Source organism: Theobroma umbraticum, unplaced genomic scaffold (assembly GCF_002168275.2).
Source record: "Theobroma umbraticum cultivar Fairchild unplaced genomic scaffold, ASM216827v3 scaffold_50.0, whole genome shotgun sequence".
Taxonomy (NCBI): domain Eukaryota; kingdom Viridiplantae; phylum Streptophyta; class Magnoliopsida; order Malvales; family Malvaceae; genus Theobroma; species Theobroma umbraticum.
The window spans coordinates 5,657,955-5,676,526 of record NW_018397261.1 but is presented as its reverse complement, the minus strand read 5'-3'; the positions used below and the strand labels follow the sequence as shown (position 1 = coordinate 5,676,526).

At 36.6% G+C, this 18,572-nt stretch overlaps 4 protein-coding genes and 1 pseudogene across 5 annotated transcripts; all 5 read right to left on the bottom strand.

The window, feature by feature from the left end:
• Window positions 1-1,194: 1,194 nt before the first annotated feature.
• On the bottom strand, window positions 1,195-2,790 carry LOC110418299 (Peptidase family M48 family protein). The gene is made up of 2 exons (XM_021430989.2): window positions 1,632-2,790; window positions 1,195-1,549 (listed from the first exon to the last, which is right to left on the bottom strand). Exons 1-2 carry the CDS (start codon window positions 2,562-2,564, stop codon window positions 1,397-1,399), a joined length of 1,086 nt encoding a protein of 361 aa, XP_021286664.1. The 5' UTR covers window positions 2,565-2,790; the 3' UTR covers window positions 1,195-1,396.
• A 434-nt stretch (window positions 2,791-3,224) lies between these two features.
• On the bottom strand, window positions 3,225-8,189 carry PRH75 (DEAD box RNA helicase (PRH75)). Its single transcript, XM_021430040.2, has 14 exons — window positions 7,573-8,189; window positions 7,038-7,172; window positions 6,799-6,939; window positions 6,566-6,677; window positions 6,296-6,366; window positions 5,994-6,148; window positions 5,771-5,882; window positions 5,572-5,673; window positions 5,427-5,487; window positions 5,177-5,345; window positions 5,002-5,098; window positions 4,761-4,855; window positions 4,115-4,248; window positions 3,225-3,748 (listed from the first exon to the last, which is right to left on the bottom strand). Exons 1-14 carry the CDS (start codon window positions 8,038-8,040, stop codon window positions 3,489-3,491), a joined length of 2,112 nt encoding a protein of 703 aa, XP_021285715.1. The 5' UTR covers window positions 8,041-8,189; the 3' UTR covers window positions 3,225-3,488.
• A 690-nt stretch (window positions 8,190-8,879) lies between these two features.
• On the bottom strand, window positions 8,880-11,392 carry LOC110417603 (Embryo-specific protein 3, (ATS3)). Of its 2 annotated transcripts, none has more exons than XM_021430041.1 (3): window positions 11,118-11,392; window positions 10,885-10,992; window positions 8,880-10,075 (listed from the first exon to the last, which is right to left on the bottom strand). In XM_021430041.1, the coding sequence occupies exons 1-3, from the start codon at window positions 11,232-11,234 to the stop codon at window positions 9,722-9,724; spliced, it is 579 nt and encodes a 192-aa protein (XP_021285716.1). In that variant the 5' UTR covers window positions 11,235-11,392; the 3' UTR covers window positions 8,880-9,721. The 2 variants fall into 2 exon arrangements, with proteins under 2 accessions (XP_021285716.1, XP_021285717.1); XM_021430042.2 differs by having other exon boundaries at window positions 8,880-10,045.
• Window positions 11,393-12,125: 733 nt separating this feature from the next.
• On the bottom strand, window positions 12,126-14,004 carry GT18 (glycosyltransferase 18; the record flags this gene model as incomplete). Its single annotated transcript, XM_021430641.1, is given in 1 exon segment — window positions 12,126-14,004. A coding segment is annotated over 1 exon segment (1,302 nt), but the record flags the coding sequence as incomplete, so codon positions are not given.
• A 3,445-nt stretch (window positions 14,005-17,449) lies between these two features.
• The window catches only part of LOC110418020 (xyloglucan galactosyltransferase XLT2 pseudogene), a 2,122-nt pseudogene continuing 999 nt past the window's right edge, over window positions 17,450-18,572 (bottom strand).

The following is an 18,572-nucleotide window of genomic DNA, read 5'->3' as shown; positions in this document are numbered from 1 at the left end:
TTTGAGTGCAATTAAACTGCACCTAAAAATATTTGTTCATGTCAAATAGGAGAAAATCCAGGATACATTGGCAAATGTGCGAAAGCACATCATTTTCCATAATCGAGTAGGGGAGAAAGAATCCAAACTTGGAACAATCCTTTTAGAGGAGTGGTCACCTATTAACCTATTCTGTATCAGGCACACCTCAACAATTGATAGAGGTTTCCAGAGTGAATAGCTAAGACCTAAGATATTTCGATAAAAGAATTGGATCAAGAACACATAAATGCTTCTGTAAAGCTGAATGCTTCCAAAAAATCCAAGTTTGTCACTAGATATGGATTTCTAGCAGACGCTTCTTTTCCCAGGGGACAAGGCCACATGATTTCAATATTGACTACTGACCAAAATTCAGCCAAAAAATTTCCCAAACAAAGGATAATTTTATTTTTGTGAATGAAGCATGAACAGCATGCACTAGAACTATTGGGAAGTTACCAAGAGGTTTAGCATTTGAGAGATAAGGGAAACCCAAGTTAGAAACAGTTAACTTGCTCAAAGCCACAAAAGGTGCAGAGACACAGCTCCTAAGCAAAATGTGAAACACTGAATCTGCAGAAAAACATTTTCTAATATGTTTAGCAACAATTTAATACTATTTTTATTTTCAGAACCCGGTTATTTTGTATGCTTGACTAGACACAGGAGTACAGCGCTAATCTCAAGCAACCTGTGTGACATCAAACATGTTTATTGATACCCACCTGTTCTTGTATATCACTGCCTAGGGGAATGCATATGTTACAAGGAAGATAATAAAAGAGGACAAAAGAAATGAACATCCGAAGCAAAACTCTCAAATTCTATTTGACAGTAGTTGATTTGATTGAGGAAACAGGGATCTAACAAACCTGAAAGAGATTCTAGTTGGCATTAAATGGATTCACAGAGTCATTGCTCTGCTTTGTTATTTTTTGTGGTATATCACACCTAATGGAATTGCAGATGCAGCACCCAGGCATCAGAAGAACTAAACTGGAATATTTAAAAGAAGAATACATCCAGAAATTTATGCAGATGAGTGCATCAATTATGACAGACAAAGAGGTCACAAAGTACTGGATGTTCCCATTATAACATCAAATTACACATAATATGTATATGCACACACATCCTGCTGAAGAAAAAATCTATGGAATTTTGGCTTAAATATTACTATAAAACCCATAATGCTGCTCATGTATACTTGCACAAGACATTTTTCCACCAAGCAATCACCTACTCTTAAACTACATGATGGTAACAAATTTTCAGATATAACTCGCGTTTCTTGATTCTTCCTGATAAAACCCTGATTCTCTTTAAATACAATATAATTCAATAGATATTCGTCAAAAGAACAAATATAAAAACCTTACTTCCGAGAGAAGGGGAGTCTCAAGAGAAGCGCTGACATTGTGTTGACCAGATCAGGCATAAAGAACTGATATAGGACCAATTGTAGGATGGTAAACCATAAATTCTTTGTTATTTGTTCAGCTACATGTCGAGCCACTGCATGCGCAACCTAATCAGATAACCACAATGAAAAGATATCACTCCCACAGCCAACAAAAAATGACAATACTAAAGGGATAAGCAATATATACCTCATGTGCAATTATGGTTGCTAGCTCCACATCAGTTTTAAAATGCTCAAGCAATCCTGTGAACACCACAATCTTCCCACCAGGCAAACAAAATGCATTAATAACAGGTTCATTTATCACCATAAGTTCCCAAGCCAATCCTTCCAAATGAGACGTTGTCGGTTGCAACCCTCTCTGTTGACTTTCCTTCCTACTTTGCTGAACCCACTTATCATCAAGAATCTCATCTTCACGGGACCAATTCACCCCTGACTCCCCTTCCTTCTCACTCAATGCTGCCATCGTCTCATGTCCACTCTCATGTCCAAATGAGCTCCCGGGCGATTCATACACCAAATCACTCCATATTTGATCATGGCTCAACCCCTTTTTCAGTGCATCAACAATATTTTTAGCTATCAGTCTCACTCTCACGCTTTCTGGGTGTAATGGAGGCAATATCTTTCCCTTAAAATTTGCCATCAGTTGCTTAAATTGAGCCTCTCCCATCCTTTTCTCCGTTTCTTTGGACAAGAGAATGAAATGCTTTCGCTTTGTATAAGGAACAGTTTCTAAATTACCAGAATATACAGTAATCAAAACCCCTGAACCAACCAAGACCAATATCAACACATTTCTTGGATTTTGGAACCACCTCAATGGACCCCGCCGCTTAAAATGTTGAACATGGTAACGATCAACATAGTAAAATCTCTTAGCACCATTTAAAAACGGATTATACTGATAATTACTAGAAATTCCTAGTCTCTGCGAAATAGAAGAATATGAAGAGAACGCAGAAAACTTAGCTCTGTTAGCAGATGAAATCGAAGACCCAAGGCTCTGGGAGATTATTGAAGACGAATCTTGGATTGGAGATTTGAGAATAGGCCTTGAACTGAAACTATTGCGCAGGGTGTTGAGTGCAAACTTTGCCCTTCTGCAGCATGCCATGATGTTGGAAAATAAATATTCAACAGAGATTTCGAGTCATCCAAAGTTTCGAATTCTTTTTCTAGGAAAGGAAGAAAGGGAACGGCAGGCTGATGGAAGTACAAGAGGAAAACAAAATGAGAAAGAGAAAATGGAGATAAAAAATTGTGAAAAAAAAGTAAGGCAAAGACAGTAAGAGGTCTGGGTGGGTGTGGAGCTGGCTGGACTCCGGAAGAACGAAACATTTACCCCGGTGCAGTTTGTAATGTCAAGTAATTAAATTTTTAAAAAACGAAAATAAAAAAGTTAGGTAATTAATGTATCTAATCTATATTTTCACTCATTTACGCTAAATATTACATAATTTTTATTTGTGATTTCATTTTTTAAAATTAAATTTAAAATATAATTTTTTTTCAGTAACATTTATATTCAAGTAATGTTACATTATATTCAAGTAATGGACAGTAAGGTGGATCCGCTCACCGCTTACTTGCGATGATAAGGGGGTCAAGAGTCTTTCACCGGATATGTAATGGGCACTGTTACCTCAATTTACATGAATAAGATAATATATTGAGCTTTAGAATAAAATTTTGACAAGAAAATCGAGAATAACATGCCTTTGATAATACTAGAAAATTCCATGGCATTAATAATTGTTTAAATGCAATTATGGGATAAGCCATAATTTGGATATTCTATATTCTTTTTCCTCTGTTCTGGTTGCGAGCAAAGAATACATATTCAAATGTAATTTTTTTCTTACATTTTCAGTAACGAGTAAGAAACACGGGGAGGAAGGCAAAACCCCCAGAGCAGATACACTTCATCATATAAGGAAAAAAAATTAAAAAAAAAAACGAACCTACAGATTAGCACACAAAAACAAAATGAAAAAGCCATTGGGCTCATATAGAATAGTTTCTTCCGTCTTCAGGACCCTCACCATTTCTTGCTGTTGTAGCGGCCTCGCCCACCACTTGAACCATTAGAAAACCTTCTATCAGAAAATCCACCTCGGCCACCTTTGCCTCCAGAGAACCTACTACCACCTCCAGAGTACCTACCACCACCACCACCATTTCTATCACCAAAAGCACCCCGTCCACCACCAGATCTCCCCCTTGACTGGTCTCTCTCTTGTAGACGTGGCAATTCTTTCTTCAACACCTCTAAGCTAACATTAGCTGCATTTTCAGCACCTGGAACCAGAAGGAAAGAAAAGGTGTGTTAAACTTATACCTATGGTTACCAACCAGAAACAAAGAATCCCAACATTCAAGAAGACCAGTACAACAAATACTTTGGCACGGGAAGAAAACTAAAAATCTAAAACTCAATTCCTTTGAAAAAGGAACTTACAACATAAGCTTGACCAAGCCACACCAATCACATCACTTAAGAGAAACATATACACATTTTGTTTGGTGAATGGTGCTACAACTGGACCACACTTAGCATGTTTAACAACCCGAAGAATAAGCACGTTAGAGGAGCATCAAAGAAAAATATTAAGTACAAATGCCTCTATACAATTGAAAATTAAACTATTAACTAGAAAAAATTACCAGCAAGAAATGTTTCCACATCTTCTTCTGCAACATCAAACACTGCACCCATTCCGTCAGCAGTAAGGGTCATACCCTGCACTGACTGAACCTTCTCCTCAGGCAAGAATCTTTTTAAGACACCAAAAACAAATCTAATACATGAAATAAGAAAGGTGGTCAGAAAGAACTAATCAAATTCAGATGGCTCAGTAACAAAAATTGAAAATTAATGGTGCACATCCAAAAGTTCCTCAAACTAATTAGTTATTTTAACCAAGGTACAAATAAATTAATAATTTTTACAACAGAAGGCTAGATTAATTACTGATGCAGGGAAGGATGATAGAAAATAAAGGAATTTTATTATCATTTAGGAATTGATCCTTAGAATTTCGTATTTCCTAGATTCAACTCATTCCAAATTCATAGTTATTTTATTTTAGGTTATTCAATTAGGGTATTGTGTACATTATAAATATCTTTTATTGCAATTCTCAGTAGCTTCCTATTTATTGAGATTATTAAGACAGAGATATCTTGAGATTTGAAAATTGAGTATAGAATTCCTTGCTTTTAAGCCCTTGAATTGTTAGTGATATCTATCTCCTTTACATAAACCATATCAATTACAAAGAAAAAAAAAATGAAAGTTTCATGAACTTACGAAAGTGTGTAAATAGGTTTTCCAGCGTCGAGAAGTAATGTAACATGGTTCTCCATAGATGTTAGAAGGGATCTACTCTTTATCTCAGAGTAACCCTGAAAAATAAAGCAATAATTAGCCTTTTGAACCAAAAAATGGAAACGAGAGTTAAATTTTTATTTTGATATCCCAAACACCAGAAAGTGAGTATTCATGATTTGAAGAGAATTGAACATCCACTGGGGGGAGGAAGAGAACTCACAGCAGCCTTGGCTAGTGCTTTGGCAAGTAGATCTTCTGCTGATAGACCAGAAGTTTCCAATAACTCCAGAGCAACAGCCTTGAAGGCAGGAATTACACTGCAATCTCATTGAGGTTAAGATTTAATGACAACAAGATACAAAGAAGAGATCAAATAAAACTGTTTGCAAATATACCTGTCAGAAACTTGGGTGATTATTTTTGCTGCTTCTACACCAGCAGATTTAGCAATATCAACTGGCTGAGGCGCAGATATGTGCTCAAATTTCACACCAGATTCTCTTTCTATCTTAGATATGTTTGATCTTTTAGGATCATAAAGCATGACGGCGACTCCAGTATTGCCTAAAATATTAATAACTCTTTCAGTATCTTATCAAACTCTCACCAACCAAAACAAAAAGGAAGAACTAAATTTTCATTTACCTGCTCTTCCTGTACGTCCAGACCGATGAATGTAGGCTTCTACATCACGTGGAGGCTCACACTGAAATAGAATTATTGATAGATAAATATAACAGAACCAAGAGCAAACAACAAAATTTTGTAAAACAAGTGTATCCAAACAGACCTGGATAATTAACTGCACATCATTGATATCTAATCCTCGTGCTGCCACATTTGTAGCCACTAACGTCAAGAACTTGCCTGACCGAAACCCATTAAGTGTGACCTACAAGCACATAACTAAATGAGTACCAGTAAAACAACAGAGTTTGTTTGGCTTTAGGGAAATAATGATAAATGATGTACTCTACATAACACTTTACCTCACGTTGCGCCTGCTGTATGTCCCCATGCAAAGCCCGAGATCCAGGCAGCAAGCCAGAGAGCTCAGAAGCAGAATCCTTTGTCTCAGTGAAAATAATAGTCCGTCCACCACTGAATCATATCCATCCCACAAGAAAGAATGAAGAAAATAACTCAGCCAAATTATTGAAAGGAAATCTAAATTGTAGCAACAACAGTTATTTTAAAACTAAAATACCAAACCTGCTATAACAACGAATAATATCTGGGATCAGCTGGGACCTTGCCGACTTAGAACAGGGTAAGACAATATGCCTAACGTTGGTACTGGCCTTCATCTTCTCATTACCAACAAGATCAACAGTTTTCTTACTTGTTTTAAGAAACCTTGCAGCAATCTGGCGATGAAAAATTTTTTCAATCAGATAGGTAAACAAAGAAAAGCAATATCCAATTTTACATTTTCAATTTGAGTTCTTGTAGATGTAGAAGATCTTGGAGCTAATAGAAATACTTCAATGCAAGAAAATAGTTAAGAAACATACACCCTTCACCCAGACTGGCAATGTAGCACTAAAGAGAAGCGTCTGAACTTTACCTGCATCCTCTACCTTACCTGAAAATTAAAATATCATAAGCAAATTAAAAAGAAGAGTTATGCACATAGGGGTCAATGGTATCAAATAATTGGTATAAAGGCACAGGTGTTCCTGCACACAACATTGTAAGGTATTTTACTTCTCTAACATTCATATGAAAAAAATATACTATCCAACCACCACCCAAAAAAATATAGCATACACAAAAATACATACCTAATATCAGTTCAACATCATCAACAAATCCCATTCTCAACATTTCATCTGCCTCATCAAGAACTCTAAATTGCAATGAGCCTAAGTCAATATTCCTCCTCTCTATGTGGTCCTGCAACATTTGCAAGAGGACACCAAATATCAGATAATAGAAGTATTAAAAAAATGTATAGAATTTAATGAAATCTCTAAAACTAGCTAAACAGCTTGAATTAATAATAAGAAAAAGTTACCTTTACACGTCCAGGCGTCCCAACAACTATATCAACCCCTCTCTTCAATTTCATCTCTTGGGTGTGGTAAGGAGCTCCTCCGTATAAACAGCATGATGTCAACCCCAACACCTCACCATAAACTTCAAAGTCATCAAATACCTAGAAACAAAAGGTTAATTATCATAAACTTCACATACAAAAAGAAGGGCACTATCAAAATGTCTCAAGTCTAGAGAATAAGGTCCATAGTGCTACACCTGTTTAGCCAATTCCCTGGTTGGTAAAAGTACCAGTACACTAGGTGCCCTGCCATATCCAGTCTTCCTTGATGCTTTTGCGGGGCCATTTGTTAAAGACTCCAATATAGGCAACACAAAGGCCAGTGTCTTACCCTGCACAATTGCAAACAAGGCTAAGGAGATATTTAAGAAGAGAACTTCCAGAAACAGTCACACAATAATGGTTTGAATTAAGTTAACCAATTTCTGTCCGTCAACTAAGCTACACAATCATAATGCATTAATCATAGTTCAAACTTCAAGATTAAGCAAACAGAGAATACCACCATACATTCCAGGCAATGCGAAGCATTCTCAAAATTATGGAGTTGATAATCACTTAAATAGCAGCACAATTTATCACATAAAAATCTTCAACATTCACAATAAAATCCTTGTTCCTTATTAAACTAAATACATATCCAACGGTAAAATTCTATCTAACGTTAGCAGCCAATAATTGAAGTGCACGCATATTTAAAGATAAAAAAGAACAAAAAAAAAAAGACTATACCTGACCCGTTCTGGCACGCCCAACCAAGTCAGTGCCATCAAGAATAATATCAAAAGTCATGGCCTGAATCGGAAACAACGACTCAATCCCCTTCGACTTCAGCTTCTCTCTAACTGCTTCCGAAATCCGAAACCTCGAAATAGCATTTGGATCCTCACTTTTCCCTTCATCTTCCTCTTCCTCTTCCTCCACCTTCGATTTCTTTCTCTTCTTATTCTCCTTCCCATTCACCGGCTCAACAAGCTCCGAGCTCGTCTCGCTCCTCTCCTCCTCTTCCAACTGGAGCTCCAAAGCCTTTCGCTTCTTCCTACTCTTCTTCAACTCCGAATCATTGTCCTCTTCTTTTAGCCTCGGCTCCTTCAGCTTCTTCATCTTCTTCTCGGTTTCTGGAGTTTCGAGAGCAATCTTCTTCTTCATCTTTTTCTCTTCTTTCTTTTCTTTGAGATCAGATAAAGCTAAAGAAGGCATTAGATTAGATATTTTACAAACTAACAACTCAAAAGCTTTAAATAGAAATTTAGAAGTGTGAGGGGAAGTAACAGAGAAAGAGTTTCTTCTCCTGCTGCTAAAAGTATGTGGCAGTGAACGCAGGAGCAGGAGGGAAAGAGGGAGGCCAAAGAAGCTAGGGTTTGCAGTTTTATAGTTTTAGCGGTGGACTCGATTTCGGCCGTTCGATTTTGAAACCCTATTTAGGATATAGATGTTGCCGTTAGATTGGACCGCCTTTGACTAATGGAATAAGCCGTTCAAACGCTTATAAAAAAAATGTCTGGCGTACAGCTTCGAAGCACAAGGCACCATTAACCGAAGCAGTGAGGGCCGCAGAGCTAGCCTAACGGATTCTCCATCGGCTATTTGCAGCCCATTAAAGCCTAAAAAAGCCCAACCCATTTCTAATCAGGTTTGGGCTGCAGTATTTTCTTGAGTTCAGTCCAAAACGATTCCGTTTTTTTTATTATTATTTTATAAGTAATGTATTTTTATTCAAATTAATTAAACATAACCAATAATATTAATATAATATATATTAATGTGAATATTTTAAATTTTTGAGCCCATAAATAAGTATGCCTATCTCCCGAAGGCCCATACATAAATTGAGGCTAGGACTACGAACATCTCTACTTTGAAAACACTCGTTCCGGTGATGGATTTGCAAATTCTTTTACAACTAATGTGACTGTTAAATGCTAAATCATCTCTAACAAATAGGTGATCACAATGCAATGGTCTTGAATAATCGCTTTCATTTGATCAATACATGCATATCAATTATATTAGAAGAAACAATTGACCGTAGCTAATGGTTAAAAAAGAAGTGTAATATCTCCATTGCAACCCTTTGCTCATGGTCAGTGTTTGAAGAGAATAGTTTGGATAACCGCATGTTAAGTTAATTGTTAATAAAACTTTATGCACCAAGGAAAAAGAAAATGTAAATTAAGCTCCTTTTAACTCCATTACGTGCTTACGCAGAGCAACCAACCTTGTTAGGAAAGCATCAGCAGATGTTTTACCCCTCGAGCTTTCCCTAGCTCCAATGAATAAATATAAATTGTCAAGTCCTCATCGTTCTTTGATCAACTTACTTGGCATCATTCCTGGCGCAAGCGGTAGCTGCAACAATCCAAAATATGCATGGAGAGTGCACTCTGAAGCTCTTGGATTCAAGATTCATTTACTGTCTCCAAATACCACAGTTCTGGGCCATGGAGTGGCTAATATTGTGCCTCCTCATACACACTAATTGGAATACTCTGTCACATGCTCTTTCTTAACATGTCAGAGAACCATACAGTTTTGAAAAGATTAATATCCAACCAGCACCACCCTTTCCGACCAGAAGGGGATCACTGTCCTCCCAAAATTGCAGTGAAATAAAGATGCAGTCCGACTACCAACATGCAACAGTCCAGTGTTCTTAATCAGCATGAATTGCAGTGCAAGAGTTAGTATTTACACCGAACAGCATAATGCAGCACAACTACCAACATGCAACAGTCTAGCGTTCTTAACCAGCATGAATTGCAGTGCAAGAGTTTGTTATTAACACCGAACAGCATCCTTGAGAGAGAAACAATGTCTATACTTCAAATCACATCCTACAATCTTTCGTAACATGGGTATTACAGACTTTGCAGACACATACTCATAAGAGTGCACAGAAAGCAAACAAAAGAATCACAAATGAGAACGATCTCTGACCAATCTGTCGATGCGAAGAAGAAGCACTGTTGCAATAATTAAATCCATACCAAATGTCACCAGGAATGAAGGTGTCATAGTAAAAAGTAACAGCCCTCGAATTATAACCATAAATCTTCACACTCTCAGGCTTCCAACCATCGGGTCCAGATCGATAGAGATAAACATAGCAGATCTGATATGCACATGGTCCGTATATCTCAAATGTATCTGAAGAACATTGTTCAAATGTCCTAGTGGATGGATCATCCAACCTCGGTGCATATATCTGATTATCAGGGAAAACAATCACAAATACCTACAATCAATACCTTCTTCAACATATCAGTTTCATATATGTCGTAAAAATTTAATACATTGTACAGCATCTCAAGTACCAAATTGTGAAGATGGTTTTACACATTAATTTGTATGGTAATAACAAATAAACCTCCAGGGTGAATGCCTTTTCATATTTTTGAGGTGCAAAAACATGTTTGAATTTGATCTAAGACATAACATATGTTCTGTTCTTAAACAAGACCATAATCTATTATATTATGAATACAATTATTATCCTTGCCTAATTCATCCCTCTGCAACATTTATTCACCCGCAGACTGATTAACCTTGAGCCATGGATTCTTAATCAAAAAATTTATGATATTTGGTACACAACGTTTTCCCCTTTTTTTATCCAAAAATGCAAATTCCCATTGGCCAAAAGCAAGCTATGAATATTGCTGTAAGCCTACAACATCAACCTAAGCAGATGAAAAACAAAACAAATTGCACGGAAATTTGTGATCTTTGATCCACTTAAAGTTATTCCTTGGAATTTTTACCGATGGTTTAATTCGTTTCATTGTTGCAGATATTAATTAAACTGTAATTTTTCTCCTGAAGTAACTATCACCCCAGAATTACTTTCTTCAGCCAATTTGTCTATGTCTAACTTGAAATTTAATAAAAAAAAAAAAGGGAAAAAGAGACATCTTAATTCACAGTAACATGAAAAGCACTAGCAAGTAAATTCAATTTCTATAGCAACAGATTATCTGAAAAGCTAAAACGGGAAAAACGATGCCACTGAAAAATTAACGTGAAGTGGGACCAAAGAAGACGAACCTGATTACCATAAGCATCCCCAAAAGCGATACTGATCTGATCTCGAGTGTAACTAGTTGAGGAACAGCTCGTTGAAATAACAACCGAGTAAGAACAGCTCCCTAAATTCTTTTCTCATTTTTTTTTTGGTTGTCATAAGAAATGTGGGGAAAAAGACACTTCATTTATAAGAACAAAATTAATCAAATAAATACCAGAATTTTATTGACAGGGGTTGTTGTTGGTAACGATACCTGTATATAACTGACGTTGAAGGACTCAAACGCTTGAGGCTTCTGACTGATCGATTCGGCTTCACAGACGATGAATATGCAGCCAAAATAGAGTAAAACAAAGGCTGTTTTACTCATGTTCGCTTTAAAAAAAAAAAAACACCCTTCCTTTGCTGGAGAAAAAGAAGTAGAAAGATGGATAATGGATGAAAATGGAGAGGGGAAACGGAAAAGTAACAAGAGAGCACATTTATGAATGTAAAACAAATGGAAGGATTGTCGTAGAAAAGGGCAAACCTGTCTTTCAGCTTTGCATGTTAGTGTATTTTTAAGTCCTTTCCAGAACTCCAAATATGTGGATTAGCTTCAGTTTGTGGTGCCGGCCGCATCTACTAATGTTTTTTCTCTTACAACCTTTTTTTAATATTTAAAAAATTTATAAATTATTTAAAAAATTTAAATTAAATATTATTTATTATTTTATATTATATAATATTAACAAACATTTCAAAATATAGTATAATATGATTAAATAATATTTTTATTATTCACATCAATCACGTATATAAAAATTAACAAATAACATTTAATTAATCATAATTAATTAATTATTAATTATAAAAATTTATTTAATAAAAATAAAAATATATAAATTTAATTAAATATAATAAAAATAAAATTTTATTTAATTTTTTTTGAATAATTCATAAATTATTTAAAACATTATTTTTGTGTGAAATAACATATTCTGTTTTTAGATTTTATTTTCATGTTTTCAGTAAAAAATAACAAATATTTTTAAAATTTTTAAAATTTTATTATTGTGAACAACCAACAATTTAGATGAAATCATTGTATATGACTTAATGTTTTTTAATTCCCTAATTTTTTATTCAATAAAAATTAAAACTTTCAAGTTTTGCTTTTATTATAAGTAATTATCCAAAACAACAATGCGGCAGTATTATTTCAAGTGAAAGAGATAATAAAAAGGGCAGATGCAGTTTCCTTGATGAAGTTTAAAAAATAAAAATAAAAAAGGGCCGGCCTGATCAAAGGTGAACTTTCAAAAGACAACTATTTTGTCTTTTCGTACAGGTGCATTGATGTGAAGTCAGCATTTGAGTTTGACATCATTTACGCACGTTGTTCTCATCTCAAGATGGGCTGTTTTGTCTCAAGATTAGGCCCTGATGCCACCCAGGTGAGATAAATGAAGGCAAGCCTGGACAAATCGTGGCAGCTGGGTTGCACCTTCTATTCGCGAGTGAGGTTGGGCTATAACGAATCTTTACAAATTGTGGCCAACAAGGATGATAAGTACAGCACGTTGACCCAAAGAAAGCATTCAAGAGCAGAAGAACGTAGCCCAAACTCCACTCCCTTATCCCCAACTTCAGAAAAACAGAACGGAAAGTACTCTGTTTTGTCGTTCGCAAATATATATTTCCAGATCCCAGCCAAAACAGATGCACAGCCTGTTAAAGCTAGAAGAGAACAGGTTCTCTTGACTCCTAGTAACAAAGTTTTCCTACTCGCTTTTGAATATATGTTGATCCAGCAATATAACAGTACAAGAAAACGAATCAAAAAATTGAAATTAACATCATCTTTTAATTCCGCTTCCCCTTGATCTTCTCAACACCCTTTCAAGAGCAACGTCAAATGCATCTTCTGTACTCTCCAAGCCCATTTCAGGTTTTGCATAAACAAGCTTTGGTATATACTCAATCACCTTTTCCCTCATTCTCCTCACTGCTTCTCTGCTATACTTCTCAAGCACACCCTTAATCGAAGTACCCATTTTCACCTTTTCATGGTCTATATAAACAGAGTAACTCTCGGTTTCACTAGGTAAGAACCACTCGTATTGATCATAAGCGGTTCGTTTCCGGAAAAATACCGGGATCGAACCGGCCACCATGCAGTCAAAAACAGACCTCCTCGTATAGCTATCACCTCTTGGTTGCAAGCAAAAATCAGAGCCCAAAAAGGCCTTAAGAACCGCTGTGTTACCCTTACCACTGGCGCAACGAGACCCAGCGCAGTCTATAACTTGGCACGAGCCCGACTCGTTCTGACAGTGACTAAGTAAGATTCAGCGGAAATCGTTCTTGATTTACCGCAGTGTCCCGCCGGCAAAACAGAAGAGTTTTTCGCGGTTCTGTCTACGAACATAGTTTTGCCACTGTAACATATCAGAGTCTGATCTTGGGTGGAATCCAGTAGGGTAAGGAACGCCTATGTCACAGTAGTCCCAGGGGTTTTTCTTGATCAAGAGACGAGTAATATTCTGCATGGTTGGCATGTTGAAGAAGCTGGAACCCCAATCATTATAAGAAGGCCGTCGAAAATCCCACGTGATGCGTCCCAACGTGATGAAATGATCTCGCCCATTCCATCTTTTCCAGTAGGGTTGATCCTGGACAAAGCTCAATAGCCTCTCACAATCATCATCGCGGGCTTTGGCGCTGTGATTGAACCAAAGATACTTACCCACCGCAAGTCCACCATAAAAGGGTATGTAAAAGGCTGTAGCAGATTCCGGTTCCAATGTTCTACACTTGTGCTTGAGAACCCTGTTATGAAAAATAACTTCCAAAATAAACTGGTCAGTCCAATGCCACGCGGGGACCAGACCCTTTGGTAAGATGGAGCCCAGCTCAGTGGCTCTCCGGCCAAGTCCCTTGTTCTTTACCGCATCGCAAAGGGACGTCCAAGGGTTTAAATTATCACAGTCTAGTAACAAGTTCTTGTTAAATATAGGTGGAAGATCATAGACATAAACTTTACCGTCTTGACATGGATCGTCAATGGAGGAGGAGTTGGAGGAGATGTTGATGGAGGGCGAAGGAGAAGGGGAGGGATGAAGAGAAAAGGATGAAAAATACTTGCAAGAGGAAGAATAATGTGATAATGGTTAGGACGAACCACTTGGCTGTTAATTGAGAGGTAAAGGGTTTGGGGTTCTGTCTGCTCAGGAGTTCGTGGTCTTTTTTGGTGCATCATGCATGGCCGGTCGTTGTCGGAATACATCAGTGGATTGAAACTTAAAACCTAGTTCTTCTGCAACAGGTATATATTTTTCAATTGCTCTTTGCAGAGATTTGCTTGATTTGAGTGTTTTGAGAGAAAAAGAAAGAAAGAACCATTTAATGAAGGAAGTGTATCCAAACCATTCAATTATTAGCATCCTATCCCATAACATGCTACTATGAAGTGTCTATTCATCAGTAATTGGACAAAGAAACCAAATCGAAATTTTGAATAATTGAGAAAATTGTTGTTCACAAAAAATAAAAGAAAATTGGCATACTCAAAACGATTACTAAAGAAAAAAAAATGTTTCATAAGAATTGTCAGCGTCTGTCCGTACTTTTTCTGTTCAGGAATGGTCATGGAGGAGAGTATCGAGCCAGGAGATGGAGGTCATAAGTTCCTCAGGTTCTTCTTTAAAATTGATTTATTAAAAATTAAAATTTCAAATTAAAACCAATAATTTAATATAATTTAATGCAAAAATTAATAATATGTAAGAAATTAATTAAAAATAACTTCTATGCACAAAATTTGATCAATATATATTACACAGTGAATTTTATCTGAATTTTCAATAAAAGTCTTTATTTGATTAAAACATCAAAACATATTCAAATTATTTAAAATTTTTTATGCTTTATCTCTGTATCAAGATCTTTCAAAATATCGATTTGTTTTTAAAATTTTAGTATTTTTCTTATTGTTTGTAATAGGAAACCTAGCGAAATTTAATCTCAAAGCCTTTTCTAAATCTAGCTAAATTTATATGGAACACATTGAATATAATTTATCATCTTACCAACATATGTAGAAAGAAATCAACCAAAACAACAATAAATAGTAATATTTAAATACTATCTACAATTGCCTTCAAACTTAAAAGATTACCATCTAATTTTTCCACTTATGCCTACATGATTTCATTTATCAAAATTAATTAGACACAATTAAATGATTTGCTATCCACAATGTTGTCAAAATGTTTGCTTTTACTTTTAAAAACTTTACTTTTAAATGAAGAACCCTTATTTGATAGATTTGTAAACCATAAAGTATACGAACAGAATTAACATTTGATTTAATAATAAGTAAATATATCATTATTTCATAAAATCATATACAAATCCTTGTTTTCTGTTAAATATAAAAATTAACGTAAAAAGAAAACCCGAAAGCTTACTAAGAAAATGAGAAAAATTTTAATGAATTGATGTGGTTGAGAGATTTATTAGCACTTATATTTTAAATACTACTCCGTATGAGACAAATTTGTCGAACTAGTACGCACATAATTTTTCCTGGTTACGGATTTGGGTTCAAATTCAGATTGCTTGTACTGGACCCAATCCCTTCCATCTCATCGAGATTGGGGCCCATGTTATTAGCTTACGTGTCGAATTTTGTGTTCACAGCCAGCCGATAATCGATCTCTAGTATGGTTGGAAAGGCATTCTTTTGCCCCTAATCCTCTAAATGTGGAGCAGGTAACAGCTCCTAAACCAATCTAGCCTAGAATTATTAATTCATAGACAATTCCACATGTTAATGCAACAAATGCAGCGCAGTGTCAGTCACTAGTCGCCGTCTATTTGGGCAAAAACTTGTCATGGCATTATATCTAGCCAGCGACAAGCGAGTCGCATTCAACATAAATAAATTTCACCTAGACCCACCTGTTGCAAAACGAATTTAATTTAAGTGCCAAATCACATTCATTCAGATGCAGTCCAAGGGTTTCTACCTTCTAACCTTGATTGTCGCCGACGACTCGTGTCATGTAAAACTGATTTTTTTAAATATTTTTTATTCTGTTCCTAACAATAATATATTTTACTAGTAATCACTTTTAACTATTAAAATGTTGAAATTAGGTGATTAGGAGCTCCATTGTCAGTGTTCACCTGGGCTTTTCTAGAGTCAAATGATTTGTTTATGTAGCTGTTATAATCAGTAAAATTACATGTTGCTATCGTTTATCTACTCTTAACCTAGCTCTGATGAAAGTTGAAACTGACCTAAACAGAACTCCACAGTACTTCCCCATTGTCTTACCATCTGTTAGACAATAAATTATATTCACCTAGTTTTATCGTTGGTTGTTGCTTACGCTAGCAAAACGGAAATTGCTTGTTGATTCAACAAGAATGATTCCTATATCAGAGATAGTGTAATTTAACGTATTCACTTAATTAGAAAAGCTTGTGAAATTCAATTGTTTTCTCCTTCGTGGGGGCCTACAATATATGTATATGTAGATTTAAGAAGAGCAGAGCCGTAGTGGCTTGGGAGAAAGAAAGGTAACAAAAGACTGAGATTCCTTGTTGTTTTTATGCCTTTTTTTCCCCTGAGACTGAGAGGCCCACCATTAAACATGGTTCAGCTGCTTATATTCTTATGTAAAAAGCATCACCTACCATACACTTCCTTAAATCTCAACAAGAACCTGATCGCATATAATAATAATAATAATGTGCATATTATATAGTAAGCTATTTTGAAATGTTTCACTTTTGTTTTTTACCCAATTATGACAAATTCCAATCATAAGCCAATTTGGGAAAAACGGCACCCTCTTCCAACTTCAGTTAGTCGGGGTCTTCAGTGCTGCTGCTGCTGCCGCCTCCGCTGCCGCATACGAGTTGTGCCACCTGCACAACACTGCTCAATCCAACCAGTTTTTATACGACTACTGCATCTGAAAGAATGAAACCAAACCAATAACAAACAAACCAGAGAAATGGGAACTTGAAAAACTTCAGAAAATTATAAACAATGAAGATTGTGAAGAAGATATACCTTAACAAATCAAACTCACCATAAATTAAATATATATCATTTGTAATGGTGCAACGAAATGAAATTTTATTGATGAACCAAAATCACAATTACACGACTCTTTTGCAGCTTCAGGATTTATTCAGTTTTCCCAAACCTACTGGACCCTGTCCATGTCATATCGCCACAAGAAGGGATAAAAACAAAGTTCCTATTACACATGCTTCCCAAGAATCCCAGTTGTGCCTTGCTTGCTTATTATGCTTGTCCCACTCCACCCATCTGTATTAGCCCAGTCCTCCTTAAGCTTCCAGCCAGCCAAAGATTACAGGACCACCCCAAAGCTGTTGGTCATTTCTCATCATTACACGATCCTCATCCTTCTAGTAAAAAAGGCCAGCAGCAAGCACTACCCAGCTTCAACTGTAAAACCTCCCCTACCGCTGCACCCGTAATGATACTGAAACTCAGACATATCTCTCTCCAACCAAAAGGCTGTATCCGCAATAACTCATAAACAATACATCCCATAAAAAGAATAAGAGAAATACCACTATGTTGTTGTTATTATTATTATATATGCGTACAAAAATACAAATTACAACAATGTGGGAAAGAATAGACATGCCTCTATCACATTCTATAAAAATTAAAAAAATAAAAAGAAATTCTATTCTGAAAACCTTTATTCTGGGTATAATCCTATTTTGTCCATTCTTTTTTACCCTAACCTTGTAAATCATTTCCACTTGTATCCTGGCTGCTCTTGCTCCTTAATTCTATTTAATACTCCATCAATGGCAACATCAAACGCATCCTTTATACTCTCCAAACCATTTTGAGGTTCTGCATATACTAACTTAGGAATATATTCGATCACTTTCTCCCTCATTATTTTCACCTCTTCTCTAGTGTAACTTTCAAGCACGCTTTTAAGAGATGTCCCGTTTTTTACCTCGTTACGGCGGATAAAAACGGAATAACTCTTTGGATCACTCGGTAAAAACCACTGGTACTGAAGGTAAGCCGTTCGATGCCAGAAAAAAACCGGGATTGAACCGGCCACCATGCAGTCAAAAATTGACCTGCGGGTGAAACTGTCGCCTCTCGGCTGCAAGCAAAAATCGGAATCCAAAAAAGTTTCGAGGATCGCGGAACTGCCGTTGGAGCAGCGGGTACCCGCACAGTTGACGGCCCGGCATAACCCCGACGCGTTCTTGCAATGGCTCAACAGCAAGCTTCTGAAGTCGTTCTTGACGGCGCCACGTGGCGCTCCGGCGAAGCAGAAGAGGGTTTTGCGGTTACGGTAACGGACGAAGTCTTGCCATTGCAAGACGTCGGAGTCCGTTCTGGGATGGAATCCAGTCGGGTAAGGCACACCGACGTCGAAATAGTCCCAGGGGTTTCGTTCAATCAAAAGGCGCGTGATATGTCTCATACCTGGCATGTAAATACATCTGGAGCCCCATTCTTCGTTTTTGGACCGCCGGAAATCCCATGTGATGCGCCCCATTGTCATGAAATGATCCCAGCCGTCGGAACGGTTCCAGTACGGTTGATCTTGCACCCAACTCAATATCATCTCGCAGTATCGATCACGATCTTTAGAACTATAATTGAACCATAAGTATTTCCCCACGGCGAGGCCCGCGTAAAACGGAA

What these genes read in the sequence shown, in the direction of transcription:
- LOC110418299 (XM_021430989.2), bottom strand. Translation starts at nt 2,564, where the DNA reads ATGGCATGCTGCAGAAGGGCAAAGTTTGCACTCAACACCCTGCGCAAT. An exon ending in CAACCATAATTGCACATGAG is followed by an intron (nt 1,550 to 1,631) that starts GTATATATTGCT and finishes TTATCTGATTAG; the next exon opens with GTTGCGCATGCAGTGGCTCG.
- PRH75 (XM_021430040.2), bottom strand. Translation starts at nt 8,040, where the DNA reads ATGCCTTCTTTAGCTTTATCTGATCTCAAAGAAAAGAAAGAAGAGAAA. An exon ending in ATTATTCGTTGTTATAGCAG is followed by an intron (nt 5,883 to 5,993) that starts GTTTGGTATTTT and finishes GATATGATTCAG; the next exon opens with TGGTGGACGGACTATTATTT. An exon ending in TACAGCAGGCGCAACGTGAG is followed by an intron (nt 5,674 to 5,770) that starts GTAAAGTGTTAT and finishes ATGTGCTTGTAG; the next exon opens with GTCACACTTAATGGGTTTCG.
- LOC110417603 (XM_021430041.1), bottom strand. Translation starts at nt 11,234, where the DNA reads ATGAGTAAAACAGCCTTTGTTTTACTCTATTTTGGCTGCATATTCATC. An exon ending in TCAACGTCAGTTATATACAG is followed by an intron (nt 10,993 to 11,117) that starts GTATCGTTACCA and finishes AAATGAGAAAAG; the next exon opens with AATTTAGGGAGCTGTTCTTA. An exon ending in GGGATGCTTATGGTAATCAG is followed by an intron (nt 10,076 to 10,884) that starts GTTCGTCTTCTT and finishes TATTGATTGTAG; the next exon opens with GTATTTGTGATTGTTTTCCC.